This window comes from Cotesia glomerata, linkage group LG5 (assembly GCF_020080835.1).
Source record: "Cotesia glomerata isolate CgM1 linkage group LG5, MPM_Cglom_v2.3, whole genome shotgun sequence".
NCBI classification, from domain to species: domain Eukaryota; kingdom Metazoa; phylum Arthropoda; class Insecta; order Hymenoptera; family Braconidae; genus Cotesia; species Cotesia glomerata.
The window spans coordinates 8,011,807-8,036,310 of record NC_058162.1 but is presented as its reverse complement, the minus strand read 5'-3'; the positions used below and the strand labels follow the sequence as shown (position 1 = coordinate 8,036,310).

The 24,504-nt window shown below is 28.9% G+C and overlaps 2 protein-coding genes across 2 annotated transcripts in view; both read left to right on the top strand.

Annotated features, from left to right (window-relative positions):
- Window positions 1-3,562: 3,562 nt before the first annotated feature.
- LOC123264969 (sonic hedgehog protein A) overlaps window positions 3,563-24,504 on the top strand; it is a 53,819-nt gene continuing 32,877 nt past the window's right edge. The window contains exon 1 of the mRNA XM_044728517.1: window positions 3,563-5,139. Coding sequence (XP_044584452.1) covers window positions 4,552-5,139 — 588 coding nt within the window. The 5' untranslated portion in view covers window positions 3,563-4,551. The remainder of the gene's footprint in view (window positions 5,140-24,504) is intronic.
- On the top strand, window positions 17,608-18,638 carry LOC123264970. Its single transcript, XM_044728518.1, has 2 exons — window positions 17,608-18,096; window positions 18,246-18,638. Exons 1-2 carry the CDS (start codon window positions 18,039-18,041, stop codon window positions 18,578-18,580), a joined length of 393 nt encoding a protein of 130 aa, XP_044584453.1. The 5' UTR covers window positions 17,608-18,038; the 3' UTR covers window positions 18,581-18,638.

Genomic DNA, 24,504 nt, shown 5'->3' with positions numbered 1-24,504 from the left:
TGATCTTGGATGCTAGATTGTCTGAATAATTTTTTAATGCTTGAGAAGACTACAAGGAAGAAAGAGAATTGTTTTATTACAAATTTAGAATGGTAATTATTAATAATATGATAACTTATTTTTCATCACATTGTTTTGGGTCAAGACTTCTTATTTTGAATCAAGTTAATTTTTTTTTACAATGTACAATTATGTGAATTCATTTATAAATTTAAAAAAAAATATACACAGAAAGAAAGATTTCTTGACTGGAGAACAAAATTCTTGGCTCAAGTAAATTTTCGGTCGCCCGAAGGAAGACCGAAGTTGTCTTGGCCGAAGTAAAAATTTTATTTGAAATTCTATTCTTGATGGAAGAAATTTTTTCTTAATTCAAATTATCATAAATACTTAATACAAGAAATTTTTATATTTGATCAAGATTTTTAGATAATTTAGGGAAGCAGCGCCACCTACTTCAGCTGAGAAAAAAATTTTCTCATCTTGAGAAACTTTTTCTCTTGAATATTTGATACCCATTTTAGATTATTTTAGCGCGCAATTATACATATTGAATGAAAAAAAATGATTCAATATTATTTGATCTTCCCATTTGACATGTTAGTCAATAGAAATATTAATGAAAATTTACTATCGAGATATTTAATTTTTTGGAGCAAGAGAAAAATTTTCTCAAGACAAGAAAATTTACTTCTGTCAAGAACTTAATTTTTTGGAGCAAGAGAGAAATTTTCTCAAAACAAGAAAATTTTCTTGACTTAAATAAATTGACTTGGATCAAGATACGTATTCCTTGAAGCAAGGGAATCGATTTTTTGGAATAAGTGAAATTTCTTGTGTCAAAAAAAAATTTTTTTTTCGCTCAAGTAAATAATTAGGAAGAAAAATATGTTCTTGGCTCAAGTGAACCTTTCTTTCTGTGTAGAAGAAATAAACAAATTGAATTTTCAATTTTACTCTGAAGTTTTTGTTGCATGATAAAATTTCGTAAGCATTTATTTTAAAATTAAAAATTCTCATAAATTATATTGATATTTACTATTTAATTTCAGGGAAAGAAAAAATTTTTAACATTTAATTACGCATTCCAAAAATTACAATTCAATTTTCTTGGAGTAAGAAAAAATTGAATTTAATCTGCAAATTATTCAGGCTAAAATTTCTTTTATACAAAAAATTTACTTTTAAAATAAACATTCATAATTTTTTCAAGACAAATAAATTTTTTCTAAACTCAAAAAAAAATTTGAATTTGACTCCTTAAATTCTTTTTATATACAGCTACAATACAGTGCAGTAATTATTACCATACTAAAAAAAAAATTAATTGAATTCAAGAGAAAAAGTCTCGAATCAAGAAAATCATTTTGAAGAGCTTTATTGTCTTGATTTAAGTAGAAAAATTTTTGATCTGAGAAATTTTTTTCGATATGTCAATTTTTTCCATACATAAAAATAGTAATTAATTAGTCCTTATTAAAAAAAAAAAAGATTTAAAACGATTCAATCCATGCAAAATGTATATCTATTATATATTTGTCAAGTTGAATCGTTTTTAATCGCTTTAAGCCATTTCGAATCGTTTGAAATCTTTATTTTTTAATAAGTGACTACAGTATAATTTTCAATTTTTTACAAAACAATAAAAATATACAAAACAGTAAATATGACTATTTTATTTTTTGCATACATCTATTACTTCGTTAAGCCTTCAACCAGTCAGTTTATCCTTAACGACGTCCCTAATAAAAATAACCAAGAACCAGTGTAAAAGGCATCAATATCGTTTTACTCTTATTGATAATCTAAGGCTAAAGACTTGAATATCCCCAGCACTTATATCCCCCTTAGCCGTCCATCAAACCAAAAATCCTGTAAATTGTTTACTGCATATTGCCGGTCGTTATTGAAAGTTAGCACTTGCAGTAATGTTTATTAAAGATTATAATACTCAGCACATGCCAGGTCACTTTGCCGATCATGAGCACTTAATATATGCATGGATCCAATCTCCACACGAAATTTTATTACCACCCGAGAACACCGACACCGGTAAATCTGTAGCGATCACCATCTCGTAATATCTCATACTCATCCACACATCCCTACATCCATACATATGTAACACATTACATTGTATTTCTTCCCCGGCCTATAATTGAATCCCGAGTGATTTGCATATATCGGCTCAACACAAGCTCCGGTTATTTACGAGCCTCCTCCAGAGATATTCATTAAAATCAATCGAGATTTCCCTCGTTATCTTATCTCATTATCACTCGGTATTTTTAATGCCTTCTATCCTGCTCTGCTCACCTTACGCGTTTATATTCCCACTATCATCATCATCATCATATTCACCATCATTATCATTATATTTTATGAATCGATGAAAATAAAATCGATACACCAGTATGATGGCTCGGGTGGAGCTGTTCACGTGCGTTAACCTACGCACGCTTCTACTTGCTACATATATGTATATACATAACACTATAGATATGTAATCAAATGACATGTACACATACATTCAACACATTGATCAACTGTGACGAGGATAAGAATGGAATTGTCACAAGTCTTAGATAAGAAAAACTTGAGATATCGAAGCCTCGAATAGAAGCACTAATTTTGCGGGAACCACCCACCGTACTTTGACAGCCTTATACTCTTTGTTGGGCTTACCTTGTATGTTCCTCTGACACCATACATACATACATGTGTTGATAGAATCGAATCGTAATTCAACAATCATACATTATATCATAAATCACATTTTACATGTTACATGTTACAGTAAGTGTTACTCTGTTATTCATGTGTGGCGCCATGGTGCTCTTCTGATGCAGCCCACCAGCCGACAACCGAGCTAGGGTATTGTATATAGTATATACTACATATATATGTATAGATATCTTATCTTGATATTGAAAGAGAGTGAAAGACCGTGTTATACATCGTAGACCGATTCGATTCGAGTAAATAAAGGCTAAGTGAGTAGAGCCAATGGTTACTATCAGTTCTCATTCGTACGTCGTTGAATCACGGTCATTATTCTTCTTAAATAAAGTTTATCAAAACACCCTTTGTATCGACATTTTGAAAGTAATTATAAGTTTCGAATCCGGTAGCTTCAGTGGCAGAGCGCTTGACGCGTAATCTGAGAGATTCAGGTTCGATTCCTGGCTTGGTTCGATCCAGATAGTTTTTAAAAATCGTTCTTGAATTTTTTATTCATAACTTTTCTTGATTAAATTTTATTTTAATATTAATGATGAAATTTTTGAGTGATGAATAGTAATTTAAAATTAATTTTGGCTGGCGTTAGAAATATTTGGTTCCTTATTTTTTTTTTAATATTAAAATTTTTTTATTATTATAAAGAAATAAAATGTTTATCTTGCTGTCTCTTGTTAAGCTGTGTGGGAAAAACTGTTATTAAAAAAAAGAAAAGACCTGTGCTTTAATATTATTAATTCAATAAAATGCGAAAAATTTTTGCTAAAGCGTTGTGATAAAAATGATGAATAAATAAACAATTATGAAGGCTAAAATAAATATTTCAAATATTATTATCAATTAGCGTTAAGAAATATCTTGTGAATTGGGCTGTATATGTTACTCAGGAAACTGTTGCTCCTCAGAATGACATTTGGATGTAGAAGGAGAAGAAAGTGGATCTTTTAGCTGAAAGCACCAGACAAAGCATCACATAATAATAATCCAAGTTAAGGATTAAAGAGCTCAGAAAGTTAACAATACTTGAGAGCTTTCTTACCTCTTGTTGGTGGTGCCGGCACCTGTCCTCGTTTAGCGGCTGGAGACACGCCCACGACCAATCGACGAGCGCCCTCAGGCGTGACGTCAGCGGTCCTAGTGGGCCTGGTGGGGACCAACGGGGACCGCGGTGTCCTCCAACAGTTGGGGGTGGGGGAATCGTGTAAAGTCTGTCCGATCGGAATACTATACTATACAGAGGTGATCTAAGCCTATGCTCCCCATCGTGATGCCTAACGTGCATTTCTGACACGACTTGCTGCCAGCATCCGATGTCACTTCTCGGGATCAGATCCTCTGGTTAACGTCATAAGAGGTGCGAAAATCGCGAGTTACCCTCGATGTCCCTTTTGTGATCACCGATTTTCTTTAAGGGATGCTTTTTTATCTTGTCAGTGACTTGTGTTGGTTTATTTTTTCTTTCATAAGTGTGTGATTAGATATTAGCATTGGTTTTTATTTTATTTGTTAATTAATTATTGATGATTAAATGCTGGTTTTAAAAGTGTTTGATAAAGTGGTTTAAGTATTTTTATAAAATATTTAACCAAGGGGTGTGATGCCCTGGTTATCATGGTTTCGCGTGAGTGAGGAAAGAGGTAAGAGGTGCTCGTTTTATTCGACACCTTGGATCATTAAGATAAGTGTGTGTCACGATAAATTGTTTAAAAAACAGCCCCGAGGAATAATCAATAGCATTTATAGTACCGATATTGTTAATTATTATTTTTTTTTTTGCAACCCCAAAGTGGCTTGGGCTCTTGACACGTGATTATGGTGCAACAAAGAGACACGGCGGTGCCGGTCTCGTACCTGCGTCATCATCACTATCATCACTATCACCACTGTCATCATCATCATCATCATCATAATCACAACGACGACAGTAGCGATATAAGTAACAATTTTTGTAGCTGTAATAATCCCAGTAATACCACTAGCAAACATCACAATGAGAACAATAATAATATTCCTGATAGTTATAATAAAAATAATAATAATAGTAATATTAGTAATAATAATTACCAGAAAGGACGGAGTTGTTTTTTCATCTCAAAACGCACCAGACCACCCCCGCGAGTATTATTAATAATTCTATTGACACTGTGGTTACCGGCGGGGGTGCTGGCTTGCGGGCCTGGCCGAGGAGGCGGCCGAAGGCCCATCTTGAGAAAATCTACCCCCTTAGTTTATAAACAACATGTGCCGAATGTCAGTGAAAACACCCTGACCGCGAGTGGACTCTCCGAAGGACGTATTTCTAGGCATGACTCGAGGTTCCGGGATCTAGTGCCTAATTATAATGTCGATATTATTTTCAAGGATGAGGAGGGCACTGGAGCTGATCGACTCATGACACAGGTAATTCTAATTATTAGTTTATATTACATGTTTTTTTTTTTATTGGGTAATTTTACACGAATAAAGGAAGTAAATTATGCTGGAAAAAAATTTGTTTTCAGAAAGAAATTATTGAACTATTTTAGAGTTTCATTGTCTTGATTTGAGAAAAAAAAGTTTTTGATCTTGATTCAAGACAATGAAATTCTTAAAAATAGTTTTCTTGGTTCAATAATTTTTTTCTTGAATCAAGTTCATTTTTTTTTCAGTGCACTGTAAATAATCAAAAGTGAATTTTTCACTCCGATCACTCGGTATACTAGAGTAAAGAAATGGAACAATCTGGAGTGAATATGGATTTCAATTCGAAAAATATAAGAAATTTTAAACTAAAATAAGTTTTTATTCAGTTAAAACAAGTTTTATATATTTCATTTCAAACAAATACTTAAAAAAATTTATCTCAAGTTTAAGTTTGTAAATAATTATTATGTTTTTCCAATTTGACTTTGAAACATTGAACGAAATTTTGATAAAGATTATTTTGTTTTTAAGTTTTGTTGATAAATCCTAACATATTAAGTAAAGACAATGAATTATGTTTCGTTAAATAAAATCAATTACTTAAATGTTATTGAAATAACTTTTATATGGCAATTTTTGTGATTTCTTAAAAAATAAATTATTATAGAGAGAATTCATCAAAAAATGCAATTTGTAAAAATTGAAAAAAAAATTAATGCAATTTTTTTTTTTAATTTCAAACTAAAGAAAAAGGTTTTATTAATTTATAAAATCTTTAAGTACACATTTTGTAACTTTCAAACGAATAAAGATTTTTTATTTATATTTAATAAAAAAAAATTAAGAATTCACTCCGGTTTCTTTTTTTTTTTTTCATTAATAATATAAGTAAAATCCTTTTCGGAGTGAATTTCAGTCCGATTGGGTTAAATCAATTAAAAATTTTCCACTGAAAATTTTTAACTCTGTACTTGATTCAATAAAATTTCTTCTCGCTCCAAAAAAACTTAGGTCTTCGCGAGAATTTTCTCGGGTCAAGTGAACCTTATTTTCTGTGTAATTATCTAGAGTTTATTTGCATAATATGTAGATGTATAATGTGTATGTGACAGTACGGAAGGTACATGAAGAAATTAAACGGATTGGATTGGTTATTTATTAAATGTAAACATGTTATTGCGCTCGACTTACGCGTGTTTACAGACTTAACATCGCTGACTCGGTTAAATGCGTGGGCATGTATATAAAAGTTATCTGTTTATATTGCCGCTCGTTAGCCTTTTATTCATATGCATTTATTACTGTTTATACATTACTTTACACCTTGCTTGTACTACTGTGTTGATATTAACAACTTTTTTAGGTATTTATATTTCATGGATTTTTATTTTTAAGTCTGAAATAGATTTGTTAATCCAAACTATGAATGATTTTTTTTTATTATAAATTGTAACAGAAAATTTTATTTTATAAAGAAGAAAAATTTGTTTATTACAAAAATTGAGTAAATAATTTTTTAATTTTTTGTGGGTACTTTAAAAATTTTTATTTAAAAATCTGATGGACAAATTTAGGCCTATAGAAAATGAAATTATGTAAAAATTGTAAAGCATTTAAATTTGTTGCATGCAATAAAAATTTTTTGTGTCAAATATTTTTAACAGTAATTTTTTCACAATTTTTTTGATTTAATGACGTAAAATTTATATTGTAAAATTTATATTGTAAAATTTTTAACTCCAAAAAATTTATAAATTCAACGAGTAAGAATTAATTAAAAATTTTCTTATAGTATTAAAGTCTAAAGGTGACAATTGATTGCAAAATCCAAATTTTAAATGACAAAAAAAAAGAAACTAACACTACAATTTTTTTTTAAATATTGACAAATAAAACTATCCTCTAACTATAATTTTTATCTCTGACAATTAATGTAATACTTTTAATATTACTTAATGACTAAACATAATAAAAAAAAAATTAAATATTGATTATAATTGTCTATAAATACCTTTCATTTATATTAAATCATAAATATCATTAAATCAACAACATCTAATTTGACAGCTAAAGATTTCGCAATAAAATTTTTATCACCTGGTAGCAAATAAGCAACTAAAAATATCACAATTAAAAAATTGGATGAATTTGAGAAAGAAGCTCATTGCAATCCCGTTTGAAATACTTGTATATCACAGAGCACTAGATCACTTAGTTTCTAGAATATAATGTGTAATGTGTAATGTAATGAGCTAGTGAGGACCGTGAAGACACGGTAATAGTGATTAGAATACACGTCGCGCGAGCCGATATACCAGATCCGACTTGTTTGAGCACGTGTAATTTCGGAGAAAATAATACTGTTTAATTAAGCATGTGTCATATTAATTATTAAATTTATTTTTATCTTTATTACATCAGTCTGATAATAATTATTAAATTCATTAATATTATATGAATAAATATATATACTCTAATATTTGTACAATATCTTCACATCATAAATAAAAATCAAAATTAATGATGTCTACAAAAACTTACTAACTCTTTCTGCTTTTGTAAAATATTAATCTTTAATTATTACTGTCTAATAATTTATCACTTTTTTTTGCCGTCAGCGTTTCCGAGGATTTAATTTTAATTTTTTTTACCTATTGCCGATATTTAAAATAATTTCATTTTTTTCGCAAAAGTCTAATTTTTATTTATACTTATGAAAAAAAAATATATATTCAAATTATATATTTTTTATCCAAATTTATATTTCTTTCTATTGGTCATGTAATTATTTTTATTGTGGATATTTTATTTATTGAAAAATTTATTCCCAATATTTAAAGTTAAAATGTAATTTTATTAAATAATTATCATAATTACTACAATAAATTTATCACTTTGATAATCATCAGTAATCAAATGTCTCGGTCAGGTGTTTTCTAATGAATCAGGTAAATAAAAATGATACATACTTATAGAGGAGTAAAGATTTTTTAACACAAAATTAACATTAGAAAGAACTTGAATGAGAATATACCTGGAATACATTATATTAGATGTAATTATTTTTAGTGAGGCTTGTACATACCGCGGCCATTTGAGTTTATATATATATATATATATATATATATATATATATATATATATATATATATATTTATTCAAATAAAAGTATGACCGTAATATAAAGTCAAATATATTGCGTATAATTAATACACGACAGGAAATATTTATTAATTTAAAAAAATATTTAAATGCATTAGCTGTTTGTTTTTCATTTGCTGTATAAATTTGCTTTTGGTAAAATAGCTGGCCAGTCCCTAAAATCTCTTGCTCTTGTGTTATATGTGTGTACTGATATGAGTGAGTATGAGTAGAGACGGACAGTTTTATTTGAAATGCTAAAATATTTCTTAGGTACATAGAGAAAAAAAATAAAGAGACCCAGAAACAATATTTACAGGATCTCTTTGCGACCTGTCTCGAGATTTATTCCTAAAAGAAAAATATTATTCTCAGAAAATGGCTATATCAGAAGTATATATATATATATATATATATATATATATATATATATATATATATATATATATGTCTTTCATAATCATAGGTAATTTGTTCAAAGTCGCCGGAACTTAAACTTAAATTCCTGAGAATAACAAACTGTTATGTTTACACAATCGATAAGAACTAACTGACGTGCCGATTTTGGTATTCGGGTTTATTTTCAGTGGGATAAATGGAAAAAAGTTATCGGGAAATATTAAATATATTTTTTTGGAGAATAATATACTATTGAAAAAAATTTTTTTATTATAATAATAATTATTATTACTTTATATTAGATTAAAAAAAAAAAAAAAAATCTATACTACAAATTACAACATATTATAATTTTTTTATTTTTAATCTAATATTTATTTAACTATATCTCGTTATGTTAAAATTTTAATAATATTTTTAATTACATTATTATTCGAAATGGAAACATACTAAATTTAATCTATTTAAACATGATATTTTTTTTAAATCGTTCTTTTAGATGCATTAAAAAAAAAAAAAAAAAAAAGTATAAATTGAATTAGTAAAAATTCTGTATGCACATTGTTTTTTTTCTTTGAAATTGTACCATGTAAACGCAAGAAATAAAAGGCTTTTTATTTTATTTTATTTATTTATTAAAATTTTTTAATATTTAAACAATTAATAATAATAATTTTAAAAAAGATTATTGTTATCATTATTAAATTTTATATGCTTCAAATCTTAAATAAAGAAATTGTACTTTTTAACAAAAAAAAAAAAGAAGAAGAAGAAGAAGAAAGTAACTTTCTGAATAAAATAATAATAAATGATTGAATAAAAATGAATGCATATAAGTTGAAAATAATAACTATTGAATTGCAGATTGAATCATGAAGAAACTCGATAGTCGCACGTGGCAACACGTGATACCGGGTTCAAACATCAATGTGTCACAATCCCGTCAATAGAAAATAAAAAAAGAGATCAAGCCTTTATAAGTGAATTTAACTGAAAAGAATAAAAAATATATGTGTGTATATATATATATATATATATATATATATATATATATATATATATATATATATATATATATATATATCAAACGGTGAATCGTGCCGAGTGTATGGTACTATAACTATACACTCTAGACAGGATTTAAAGATTGTCCCGATATATTATACCGCCCGAATAAATTTATAACTCGAATCATGACACCAATCGACACCATCATAATCCATCAATAATAATCCATCTTTCTATTTTGCTTAGCTGGCTACTCGGTTATACATATATTATATATTATTATTAATCTATACCAATATACCTTACTAACATCGTCCCTTCTTCTTATATTCTTATATTCTTTATCATATATACATACATATATAATGATATTAATATTGACCTCTTCTCTGTATCAGAGTATCCAGTATTGGATGTCCCGTGTTATGAAAACAAAAAGATATGAAAAATAATAAATGTCATCGATGGGGCATCGATCAGGTCCCTTAAGACAAAGGAGTTACTGACGTCATTTAAGCAGTCGTCAGGCGAGAACCCGATGCTTTATAGTCCTTGGAAAGATGAGTGGCTTCATTTCTTTTTTCTTAAACATTTTTATATTTTTATTTATACATGTATGTATAAGTGATCATGTTTGCGGTTTTTACTCCCCAATTTTGTTCTTTGCGTCTAGTATATAACTATTCATGCACTTTTTTATATTATGGAGGTATTGTGACATTAATCATTGCTCAAACTTTTACTTTGTCATTAATAAATTGATTTGATGATAAAAAAATGAAATTCAATCCAAGAAGGATTTTATTTAAGTGAATAAAAATAAAAAAATAGTTTTTATTCATTTAAAAATTACAAAATTCATGTTTAGAAATTAAAAAAATTGATATAATATTTTTCGTAAGTTTAATAAAACAAGTAAATTTTAATGTTTAAAAAAAAATTGCATCAAAATTTTTCTTTAATTTTTATAAAATGCATTTTTTGATAAATTCTCTCTCTATAATAATTTATTTGTTATGAGATCATAAAAATTCATTTAATTAGCATTAAAGTTCTTTATTTTATTCAATTTTGACGTTTTTACGTTACAATTTATCAACAAGACTTAAAAAACAAAATAATTGTGAAAATTTAGTTCAATGTTTCAAAAGTCAAAGTATTAGAAAAATACAATTAATATTTACAAACTTTAATTTTATATAAATTGTTGGAAGTATTTGTTAATAATTTTGCATGTGAAACTTATTTCAACTAAATAAAGATTTATTTTACTCTACAAACTCTGTACTCGAATTAAAATCGCTAAAAAAAAACTCCAAATTTACTCCGCACGCGAAGTGTTTGTTTCTTTACTCTAAATTTTTTACAGTGTTATACACAGTAAAAAATTTTGCGTCAATGCGTCAAAAAATTTTGTGTTAAAATTTTTATGTGAAATATTTAACACTTTTTGTGTTGATTTAACAGAATAAATGTTAAATTTACACATAAAAGTGTTAAATATTTAACACAAAATTTTTTGACGAAATAACGCAAAATTTTTTACTATGTAATTTTTAATTAACAAAAAAAATGGTGAAACAAACCTACCAAAATTTCTAAATAGAAGCCCTAAAATTCTCGATGAAGAAAAAAGTATCCGTTATCTTGAATAATTAAAAACTATTGAAGGAGAATATGAATGAAGCCATCTTGAATAAACACATGCTTCATGTATGTCGAAGTATCAAAAAAAAAGCGTAGAGGTCAGGTCTTGAATCCCAACATACCTTATCTTTTACTTAGCTTAACATTTAATGAAGTGTCTGAACCAGCGAACCGGGGAAAGATTAAAGATTTAACAATAAAAAGACTATTTATTCCTCGGTAATAAAACTCCTCAATAATAATAAAAGTAAATATTTAAAAAAGTTCGAAATACCACCGTAAATTTATTTAATTGGCCGCTATTATGACAAATGAAAACAAAGTCGGGCTAATGATATTTCGGATGAGCAAAAAAGTGCCCAAAAAATGGGAATGAAAATAAACATAAACAACAAATGAATCAGGTATATTAAAACGAGTGGCAATATACTGTTCCTTTGTCTACATGGAAGAATCTCCGCGTCCGCGCTGCCGCTAATTAAGGTCCTCCAGCTCCAGGGGGATGGGGATGAGATGTTTTTAGGGCGAAAACGGTTTTACACCGTGTTATACCAACTAAACTAACCTAACTCGGGTTATTTTTTACCTCCCGGGTCTGCCATTTTAATTATCTCTTCTTTTTATTCCCTCTTATCTTTTCAGTTCGGGCGCTCTTGTAGGTGTCGCTGGTCATCCACTCAGAGCAGGTTATGGGTCCAGTTTCCCGTTAAGGTCATCGCTAAAAAATATAAAAGGAAAAAAAAACAGTTTTATAACATTTCTAGTACAGTTTTGCATAAAAAAATGTTTGTGAATTTTTTAAATCAAAGATTAGGGGGCGCTTAGGCTGCCTCGGGGATAAAACAGCGCCTGCGTGGAGTCTCTTTAAATATGCAAGGGTTCCAGTGCCAGAGTGTGCTTGAGACCGATAATCGTAAGGTCAAAGGCGCTGAGTAACGTCATGGCTCATGGCTAACCTTTTATTATTTTTAATCTCATTGTATACCTTCTTAAGTTCTCGTTTCGACCTTCTTCTTCTTATTCTTATTCTTTTTCTGCACTGCTAGAAGATTGTGTTTCACGATCGAGCGTCTCCTTACCCACGAGAAGACATAAAAGCTTAAAAATTTGTTTTTGATTCTAGTCTCGGAAATTAGAATCACCAGGAATGTAAATAAAAGATAATAAATTTATTGATGGGTTAAAAATAAATAATAAAAACTAGGACGATGGGGTTTAGTCTCTGTAAAGTGATCTTCGCGACCACTTCCTTCCTCCATGGCCGACGGGATCCGATGACCAGTTTGAGGTCGCCCGACGTGGGAACGTCAATTCTCTTTTGATTATTATTATTTTTATTATTACGAAATTAATGTCTTTTTTTATTATGATTTTAAAAATTAATATTTGTAACATATTTTCCACAGTTGTCATGTAAAATTTATTACTTTAAAATGGAAAATTGTTTAATGATATATATTTTTCGAAATTTGTTTTTTTTAATTTTGTGAACACTTGGTTATTTTTTTATCTATTGGAAATGATTAAGTGAACAGCAAACTAATATTTAATTAAAGATATCAATTTTCTTATTTTATTATTCTTGTAAAATTGAAATTCAAAAAAATTTTTGATAATTATTTTTCAAATTTTTTTATGCTAAATTTTTTAGAAAATCTTAGTGTTAAAAATTCGAATGATAATAACAATAAAATCAGATAAATAATAACTATAATACTGATAATTTATCAATTTTTTTTCCTAAATAAAAATTTCCTAAAACGTCAAATTTTTTAGCAATTTTTCAAAATTTGCTAATATAATTTTTATATTTTTAGAAAGGAAAAAAAACAGAAAATATTTAAAACGTTATTGATTTGAATATCAAACAATCGGCAGTATAAATAAACCAAACTGTTTCTCAGATAAACTTCCCTTTCCATTCTTTACCGTGCAAACACTGTTAATTTATAGGTTTGCTCACATGCCGTTTCTCTTTAGTCAAATTGTTTTCATGCTGAAGCCCACGTCGCAATAATTCATTGGGATAGAGAAACCGTGGGCAAAACGGCCCGAATTTGTTCGAGTGTCCATTAGATTCGTATAACATAACATTACTTGCATACATATATGCATATTTAACATATTGCATGCAATGGAAAAAACGTTTTAGAAAATGAATGAAGGAACTCCTTATACGAGTTATTAAGTCCCTACTCTCTCAGATTTATTTTCTTAACTTAAATAATACACTGATTTAAAGTTGATAAATAAATAACTGTATAATTCATGTCGCGGCATTCCATTGTTCATTGTCTTGTTCTCATACTTTTATGTATTTACGGTCCCTACTCGGTTAATGCATTTAAAAGTAATGCACCCCAGTTTCTCCATATGTTTGACCACAAAAATTAATAAACAATAAATGAAATAAAAGTATTATTTATTATTTTTTACCATACTCAATCTCGAACAATAATAATAATGATATTGATATTAGCTTGTGTAATGAATATTCTATGATTATACCTTTTTAAAATAAATTATTCAATTAATTTCCATAGTAGGAACAATGGTCGGGTTTGTAATACAACTGGACGATTTTAAATTTTGTTGGTCTTTTAAAATTTCATGATTTTAATCGATGAAAAACATTTTTAAAGCTTCGTATAAATCACACGATAAATCTATCCAAGATACAAAATTATTGTCAATTTGTTAACACAATTTACTATAATTATTTTCAAATGTCATCGTGCGTTAAATTACCACAAAAATGTTGATAAAACTAACTTTTAACTAAAATTAAGCCCCGAAATTTGTGTTGAAACAGAAACTGTAAAATCTAGACATAGACCATATTAAATAATAGCCATAGTACTAGAGTTACTAACTACCAAAAATATTACAACAGTGTAAAAATTAAAAGGCTGTTCTGAATATGGAAAAAACAAATAGTTCCTCGCGTTTAAATAATGACCTGATTTTATTTTGGAATTTAGTCGGCGACTTTAATAAAATTATTCGATGATAAATTTCATAAATTACAACCTCTAACGTGTAGCTTGGTAAATTCGAAAGTTTAAATTCGACAATAGAATTTATATTTTATCTATTGCCTAAAATGTTTAGTACCGAAAATAAAACCCTAAAAGTGTATCTCCGGTCATAAATCAGAACCTAACAAGGCAATAATTTGAAATCTATCACACTACAAAAAAGTCTGGAAAATCCAAAAGTGCACGCCTCATAACGCTCAATCATTTTTTAAGAAAAAAATTAATTGTGTAATTAATTAAAAAAAAATTATAATTAAGTAATTTCTTACAGAGTATTTTTTATTTTTTTTTTTTAAATATCGGCGCCCTTTTTTCTTGTCATATGCGCACGCAGTCTAAAAAAATCTAGCTTGATCAAGTGGCGCCAAAGTTTTCAACAAATAAGAAGATGTGACAAATAAGAAAAGTTCGTTTGGCTTTGTACGGTTGTATCCGTGAATTTTAATAAAAATTCAATTTAAAAAAAAAAATACATAAGCTAGGCCACTGATATAAAATACGGACCCAGTTCATCGAATTCTTAAACTAATAAAAAAGGTCCGGTCTTGAAATATTAATTTGTTCGGGAGTAATCGTTGGTACATCCGAAATGGGGTGACATCCGGACGTCCACGTAAAATTTTTTTCAAAACGTTTTTTTTTTTCAAAATAGCAACATGAAATGATTTTAGAAAGTAAAAGATGGTTTAATTTAAGTGTTTTTCGGCGTACATCTACTTATAATTGAATAAGTGTAATATGGTTGTGATAGAGGCATTTAAAGATCACAAAATTGCTTGATCTTGACGAGTCGAGTATAAAGCACAACCTCACGCGCTTCGCGCTATGAGGCGTGCAAAAGTCTAATTCATCCTGATGAGACCTGAAAAAACCGGTATCGCTCGGGTCTCTGATGCATCATAAAAATCTAATATTTACTAAACACGTCTAAGCTTCACCAGTACAAGTTGAGATCTAGATGTAAGGTTATCAGCTTAAAAAAAAAAAATAGGAACATGAAACTCAAGTTACTTTTGAATAATTATGAAAAAATAATGGTATTGCGTATTTCTAAAAACTCAGATGACTTTTCGTGGTACAAGTGGGCATTTAGCGACGTCGAGCGGACACGGAATGCGGCGGGGTGGTAATATAATCGCGTGCAAAGTCGTCCCAAGACTCAACTGGGTGGACGGTGAGTAGCAGAGGACAGTGGACGTTTCGATTGACGAAGTGGTGAAACCGGCAGTGAGCAGTGTTTAAGAACAAGAATCAGGTGACTACAAAAACGACGAGCAAGATCTGAACACAAGTAGCTACGATTTGGTGATATGATAAAAAAGACGGCTGGCTAAGGATTCCGTCGCGGCCTTGTTATTTATCGTCCTGATTTAATAATACTTGGACAGAGCTCCAGCTTCGAACGCGACGGAATGCTGGACAAGCAAGTGTTGTGTTATATATCTTATATTCTTATTTTCTCAAATATATATTATAAATGATATTGGATAGATAGCTGAGCTCAAAACCGATCAACCGGTGACGTTCCATCCCTTTGATTCTCCTTCTCAATAACAATAATTAATTCAACTTTTTCCACGTCTATTTCTGATACTTATGCTCAGACTTTTCTTGTCCGTTTTTAAATATTTTAACTCGATTATTCTTCTGTTCAAAAGAGTTTCAATTAGTTCCTTTTCCTGATTTGGAGCAACGACCTCTTAGACAGCATTCTAGACATATATGTATTTTGTTATCTGCTCTTGGTACGTGTTAATTACTTCAATGTCAATTATCAAGTTCAAACCTGTTTGAAAAGTGTTTGCTGAAGTTATTACTTTTCAGTTGTCTTAAAATATTTTCAACTTTCATAGTCTTGATCGAGTACTGTTCAAAATAAAGAAAGAACGAAAAAGATTAATGAAGATTTTTTTATTGGAAATTTTATTTACTGCAAAAAAAGTATTTTTTATCATTTTGTGTATCTGCAGTATATAATCTAAAATTTTGATTTTAAACTTTTTGCACTAATGAAAATTGAAGTGTGTTTAAGAGAAAAATTCTTCAATTAAAAAAGTGTTTTTGTTTCAAATAAATTTTGTACTTTTTTTTTAACTTCTCGCTAAGAAAATTAAATTAAATTCTTGTCGTGTAAAACAGTGACACCAGATTCACACGACAGCTTAGAAATTTTTCGAAGTAGACTTGATGCATCAGCTGAGAGCTTAAGTGTAGAAAATTAAAAATACAAAAACTTTGAAAAATAAATGGATAAAAATTTTTTTAATAGAATTAAAAAAAGGGGATAGACAATGTAATATTATACATGCCATGCCGGTGATTGTTTCGTGTGGTTGATGTTAAGCTTGCCGTTTAATCACCGTTAACGAGCAGTTATCGTTACCGTAGAAACACTGTGATGCTAACGAGCCGATCGCCAGATAGGAAGCTAATGAATTATATCTTACCCTAAAATTTAGTTTTATTAAATATTAAAATTTTGTCTAAATTTCATGATTTTTAGTTTCTCATTTTTAAAAAAATTAATTTTTAACAGAAAATTTTTCTCACAATTTTTCATCACTTCAAAATTTTACCCAGGATTTAAGTTTAAGTTTATATACCAAAGAACAATTATTTTACCTCCAAAAAATTTTTTTTACAATTTTTTGTATCAAATTATGATCTAAAATTTAAAATTCAAATTTTCGCATCAAAAATAAATTATTTTGCCTCTAAAAAAATTTTTGTATAGTTTTTTATGATAAAATTCAATCTAAAATTTTTTATTCAAAATTTCACATAGAATATGAATAATTTCAGGTCTAAAAAAATTATTTCTACAAATTTTCGTATCAAAATTTGACCCAAAATTTTAAATTTTTAGTTTTGTCATCAAAAATAAATTATTTTACCTCTAAACATTTTTTTTCTATAATTTTTTTTTTTTTTTTTTATTTTAACCCCGCTTTTCAGACTTCTGTCTCGATGGGGGTCCGGCCGAGACCGGAAGGGGACTCTATAATTTTTCGTATCAAAACTTTATCTAAAATTATAAATTCAAATTTCTCCATCAAAAAATCAATTATTTTAAAAATCAATAATTTTCCCTCTGAAAAAAATGCATCAGACTCAAAACTACGCACGACTATTACAAGAAACCGTTAAAAAAAAAAAAAAAAAAAAACCAACAAAAAGTAATTAACATATAATTTTCATAGAGGTGACTTTCATACACGTGTTTAAATAGTTAATATTATACTTGTTCGACCAAAATAGTCAGTTATTGAACAGTACTTGCGTCATTTTGGTTGTTTACTAATTAGAGTGTAAACAGAGTGACTTACAGTCAAAATATAAATCATGTTAAGTTTGATTTAGGCGGAGCGACGAACAAAGAAAGTAAGAAAGAAATAAAAGATTAAATTCATTGATAATTACAATTCTAACTATACCTTAATATATGATTGGATTAAATTGAGTGTGAATTATTTTAAGTGACGAATATTAACACATATTATGACATAAATTATTAATATTTGGAGGTAGTGCCGAAGAACATGAACGGTATATAAGTCGGTGAGATAAGGCTTATGATCATTACTGATAACGTCTAACTTTAACAGTGTGTTATCAAGATATATATTAACCGTAAATGAAATTATAGAGCCACTCGCTGTTAAAATGTCGAACAATAAATTACTGTTAGTATTTTTCATCACTTTCGCATATTACTCACAATGTAAGTTTACAATTTATTTACCTTTAATATTATTTTTTATTACAACTAATTTTAACTTATAATCAGTGCTTGGAAAAATAAACTATAATCATTATCAAATAATCAGTGATGATGATAATGATAAATAAAAAATAATTTTAATTGATAAGGTTTGTGTCGCACTATCCGCAAGCGAGACACGATGAGCTGCGACATAACGGAAGGAATAAATATCGAAGAATACGGTTACAAAGCCCAGGATCAGAAGGACCTCACGGACTTTTTGATCGACTCTCGATACTGCTTCCGATTCAAGGGTGACACCTGGACGGCTGACCCCTATGGAGTTCGAAAGGCCGCTAGGTTTTACAAGCCCGAGTTGATGAAAAAACACAATTGCTCTAATTTTGAACTCTGCCACTTTCCCGAATTTCCCTACGATGAGTTGACGACAAACGAAAAGAAGCTACAAAAATTTATAAAAATTCTTCTTGGATTCAAATAATCCAATTGCTGATCTGTCAATAAGTGCCTGACTAATATTTATAATAGATTTTTTATGTATAGTATTAATATAATATATAAATTATTGTGACTATATGACAATTAATGTGGTAATAAAATAAAAAACATTTTTAATTAATTGTTATCAGCAATTTATTTTTAACACTTTTGTCTTTTTGGGCTAATATTTATAGTTTTATGTTTTATGGATACAGATGTTCACAAACATTACACATGTGACTGACTAACTTAAGTAAATTATAAATAATTACTTTTCAAGGTTCACTTTTTTATTGATATCATGTAGTATAAGGATTTATTTCGGAGGATTTATAATTTTACACTCTCAAGAGATTTTTAAAAAATTTGCCTTTTTTTAAATATCTATAACTCAGTGGAATTTTGTGCTATCATATTGTACTCAGTCCAATTTACTCAGGATTTATTAATTGTGTATAAAAATGCCCTTTGCAATGAAGTTGTAATTTGTACCTGTAAGACTGTACGGGTCACTAAACTCAAATTTATATAAAATTCTTGTTTTCTGATATTTCATAAATTACTACTTACAGAAAAAAAAATGTGAAATAAACTTGTAGAAAATTTAATTTTCTACAAAAAAAAGTCTTCATACAAAAACGGTAGAAGGATTTAGTTCTATTTAATAAGATTTAGTAGCAGATACTAAATGATTTAGTAACAAACCTTTCATTACCAAATATTTAGTAATAGGTACTAAATCGTTTATTAAAGCCCATTTAGTCCCACCAAATAAATATTTAGTAGTATTTAACAAATGATTTATTGGTACTCAATAAATCGTTTATTGGTATCAAAAAAATTAATTTTTTAATTAATTTTAGCGTGTAACCTAACTTTCTAACTTAAAATAAATAAAAATAATTAGAATAAATAATTTTTTTGCTCGACGGGCAGAAAGCGTCAACTTTCGGTCCGCTGCGCTAAACGAAGTTGCCCCTTTCTGCTTTCGTCGAGCAAAAAAATAGTATACACTCCACGGGAAGTAAATAAGAAAGCCTCAGATCTCATGTTTGTTGACCTCGGCTTCGCCTCGGCCAACAATTACATGTGATCTGAGACATTTCTTACTTTCCTTCCCTAGGTGTGTAATATACTATTAAGTAAAAATATAAGTATTATAAAGAAAAGAATCTCATTAAATTATATTTTTTTTGTTTGAGATGTTTATAAAATTTAAAATTAAACAAGTTTTTAATATATCAATAATAGACAAATTAAAAAATGTAAGCTAAACTCCACTGAGAAAAGACATAAATAGAAGACATTTATTGGGAGCATGTGTGTTTTTAAAAGTTTAATAAATCTCCCAAAATCAAGCTGAATAAAATAATCTAAGTTAGTGAATAGGTTATGTATCACATAAACATTGGAATTAAAGCATAGCCATCTACCGACAATACTTACCAAAGAAATATTTAGTACCTGTTACTAAATATTATTTGGTGGAACTAAATATTTATTTCTATGTAATAAGGCTTTGTTCATATAAAGAAATCATTTATTAAACTATAACAAATATTATTGATGGGTACAAAATATTTGTTTCTCCCAAATAAATGAATAAAAATTTTGTTACTAAATCAGTTTAGTACTCCGTACTAAATCCTTCTATCAGTGCGTATAATGAAATTTTTACATCTATATAAATAAAAATAAAATGCCGCATGTATGTCCACGCATCACTTGAGAACGGCTGGACCGATTGAGCTAAATTTTTTTTTGTTGCCTTCAGAATTGTTAGGAGAAGGTTTGTATGTAAAAAAATTTTTAAAAAATCCTCCCCCAAAGGTGATTGCGGGGGCGTTAACAATGATTAATTCCCGTTTTTGAACTATAGCTCCTATAGTTCCCAAATTTGGTAGGAATCTTCTGTAAGAGATATAGAAATAATCTATGAACGAATTTTACGACAGCTCGCTCCACAGGGGGTTGCGGGGTGGATATTAACAATGAAAATTTTTAACTTTCAAATTGTAGGTCCTACAGACGGCAAATTTAGGTGGAGTCTTCCATATGTGATGCGGAAATGATCTAAGAGCGGATTTTACCCAACCCACTCTCAATAAGGATTGCGGGGGTGGGTGTTAGAATGTTAACTTTTAATTTTCAAACTGTAACTTCTACAGACTCAAAATTTAGTAGGAATCTTCGTGAATGATGTTAAGTTCAGCTAAGAGTGGATTTTATCAATTTCTAACTATTTAGTTAGCTATGAAAAACTATCATTTCCAAACGATAGTTTCTATGGAGTCGAAGTTTTGTAGGATCTTTTCTTTATAATATAAAAATCATCTCGAATAGGATCTTACGAAATTCCTCCCCTATATAAGAGTGCGGAGGTATTAATTGTCAAAAAATTCATATTCTTCAAATACAGTTCCTACAGATATAAAATTTAAAGAATCTCAAGAGATACAGGAAATTACAGGGATGGCCTTCAAGGTCAACCGATTTAAATATTTTTCTTATTCAATGATTAGATTTCAACTAAAAACGGATTTCGTGATAATTCAATTGATATGTAGGTTGTGTCAAAGTGGTGAGTAGAATGTAAACAAATATTTTTGTTCATAAACTAGGACTTTTCGAACTTTCGAATGAATCGACCGATTTTTACGCTGTTGGCGGCGATCGATGTAATTTTTTGAACTCTATAAATAATTTGGGACGAAAAAATTGATCTAATGAAACATTTCGGAGTTATTACAAGAAAACACTTTTTTCAATTTTTTTCGACGATATCTCACGAACGCATCAATCGATTCTGACGCTTTTGGTGGCGATCGATGCGGGTTTTTAAGGTTGAGCTGATTAGTTTTTGAGGTCGATCGGTTCAGCCAATTCGGAGATATTTTAAAAAATAAATCGCTAGGCCAGTCGTTGAAAATTTGCGGAATCAAATCGCAGTTTCCCTGTTTCGTGCATGGGAAATTATACGTCCTGTGTTCGTGAATCGGAAAACCATCATCTTTATATATTTACGCACCGCAAAAAAAAAGATAAAAAATGTAGTCCATCAAAAAGCTTTAAATTGATTAAGTGTATAACTATGTTGCATTGAATGTAAATAAAAATTTTGTATTAAGTTTAGACTATAGTTTTCACAAATATATGTAGATGATACGAAGTTCACCGGGTCGTCTAGTTTACAATAAAAATATTTTGAACTCGACTCACTCAACCTGAACATCATCGAAAACCACAATGTATGCATTCTACGACTCTACCTTCTTCCAATTTTCCTTTGGAAACTCGGCAAACACATTTTATTTTAAAGTTAGTATCGCTCTTTCGGATGCGTCGAAGATAACACAAATTTTCATACCCAATTTTCTTCGACTTGGCAATAAGATTCTTGTCAGCAATTTTTTCGTTTAAAAAATAGTCATATAATTCCCTGTTTATAGCTTTTCTCCGGTAGAAGATGCTTTTTGTATGCATTAACGCAATAAAGTGCAAAATAGTTGGAATTAAAATTAAGGGCTCAGACTGGCAGAAATTTTTCTTTAAAATGGTGGCCCGAGTGATTTTGGCTCTTGATGTTATTTGAAATCAAATATTCTTGATTATTCTTAATCTATAAACATGTCGTTCTGGTCGGAACTACTGAAGTTAAATTTCAAGGGTAAATAACAAAATGGCGGACTTTGAAAAAAAAAGTCCTTTTATTTTAGCAAAGAAAGGGTTGTAAAATAAAAAGTTAGGGGTGAAAAAAATTCTCGTTAGTACCGACGAGAACTATAAGTGTGTAGAACAGCCTGTTAAAATTTGAAAGCAATCGGTTCCGTAGAAAAAAAGTTAGGACCCGAGCCACCCACGTGCATTTTTTTTGAGGTTCCAACTTCGAGTGACAATAATAATAGTAATAGACTATTAAATTTTTTCAAATAAATTTTTTTTTATATTTTCAATATGTAAATAAAAACACTCTAAATATTCAAGATAATTCATTTTTATTTTCTTATAAAAAACCACCCTCCAAAGAAGTCATGAAAACAGGCATAAATTACCAGACTACTTTAAAATACCTTAAAAATTTATTTGATCTTAATAAAATTCATAGAAATGATTTTTTTAGTCATAAAAAATAACTCGAATCTGATAATTTATTTCAAAGTAACTTTTAATAGTTTTTTAAAAAATAAAAAAAATGAATTTTTCAGTTAATTTCTGTTGAAAATTTTTTCAAACAAAAGTCAACTCTTAATAGCCGATAATTTTGAAGAAAGGATCGATTTTCGAAGAAAACAAATCGTAAATCTTGTGTAAGTGTTTGCTGAAAAGTCATTTTTTAGAATTTCGACAAGATTCTTCACCGTATCGGTAGCTAACTCTGGTGCTGTAGAGTTTTTAATTTTGTTTCCTATCCGGTGTAACAACTAGGTCTGCGTCTTGTTAAAATGTGTCGGTAAGGGTGAGCCCCCGTCGAGAAATTTATTCCCTGAGGAAGCTGGAAAATAAAATACGTATACAGACTCGTACCGGGACTAATCAGCTATTCTGCACAATACTTTTATGTTTTCTCAAATTCAGACTTTGATGGCGTAGCAATTTTACTAGGTAGGGCGTTACTTTTTATAAACAAACTGATACCGAATTCCGATCTCTATATGGCGTTATAAAAGTAAGAAGGAAGAGAAAAGAACTAGCATAATATAATGTGGGTGAAAAAGGAGCAAATGGAGGAATTCAAAAGTGTTCACCCGTAAATAATCAAAAACGGTGTATCTAATTCGCTAGAAATTTTCTTCCTTTTTTAGTTTTAGTTACTGGTAAATATTTTCTAACAGTGAGTCGCATCCGAGCTTCCTTTATTTTGTTTTCACTTCACCAGCATCCCACTGGAAGGAAAACTGTTGGTCCGAGATTGTATCAGTTAATTCATTTGGGACTAATTGCTTTTGAGATTTCTTAAATGTTTTGTCGAGGTGAATTTGTCCTCGACCTAGTTTCAGATATTTTTACATTTTATTTTACACATTGATGGAGAAAAATTAGGTTGGTTCAGAAAAAAAATCTTTAAACAAAAAAACTATTTTAATTAAAAAGTTTTTCTTAGATTAAGTAAATTTTATTTGCTTTAAAATCGTAAAAATTTTTAATGATTTCTTTTGTTGTATGGATGTATTAAGATTAAGCTAAAAATGAGAATAAAAAAATAATTAATAATAATTTTTTATTTTTTTCTAAAACTGCACTGATAAAAAAATTAATTTAATTTGAAAAGAAAAAATCTTAGATGAAAATTATTTTCACGAGTTTGATAATTCTGAATCAAGGAGAATAATTCTGAAACTAGGAGATTGATATTAATTTAAGTAAATTTTACTTGAACTAATAATTTTTCTACTTGATTCAAGATAATCAAACTCTTCAAAATTTTCTTGGTCTAAGATTTTTTATTTTGAAGTAAATTATTTTTTTTATAAATGTATACACCAATCAACATATATTTAGGTAGGTTTAAACAGAAATAAAATTGACAGGTTAATAATTTAAAATTATAGATATATTTTTGAAGCAAGTAAAATAACCTGATTGAAAAAGGTTGGTATTATCTTAAATCAATTTTACCGGCCTCATACCAAGAGAAAAAATTAGGAAAACGGTTGACCCTGAAGGCCATCCCTGCAACTTCCCGCTAATTCCATACCTGGATGCTTAAAATTGCACTTATGCCGTTTTTGAGCGCTCTTCGAGCTCAAAAATACAGCTTATGTGTTGTTTTGAGCTCTCCGAGCTCAAACAGATAACATTTCTATGCTTTTGAGCTCTTCGAGCTTAGAAGTCTAATAAAAGTTTGATAAAACACTATTTTTTGAGTTTTCAAACCGCAATAACTTTTGAATGAATGAACCGATATTTACGCGGTTGGCGGCATTC

What these genes read in the sequence shown, in the direction of transcription:
- LOC123264970 (XM_044728518.1), top strand. Translation starts at nt 18,039, where the DNA reads ATGTCGAACAATAAATTACTGTTAGTATTTTTCATCACTTTCGCATAT. An exon ending in TTTCGCATATTACTCACAAT is followed by an intron (nt 18,097 to 18,245) that starts GTAAGTTTACAA and finishes TTAATTGATAAG; the next exon opens with GTTTGTGTCGCACTATCCGC.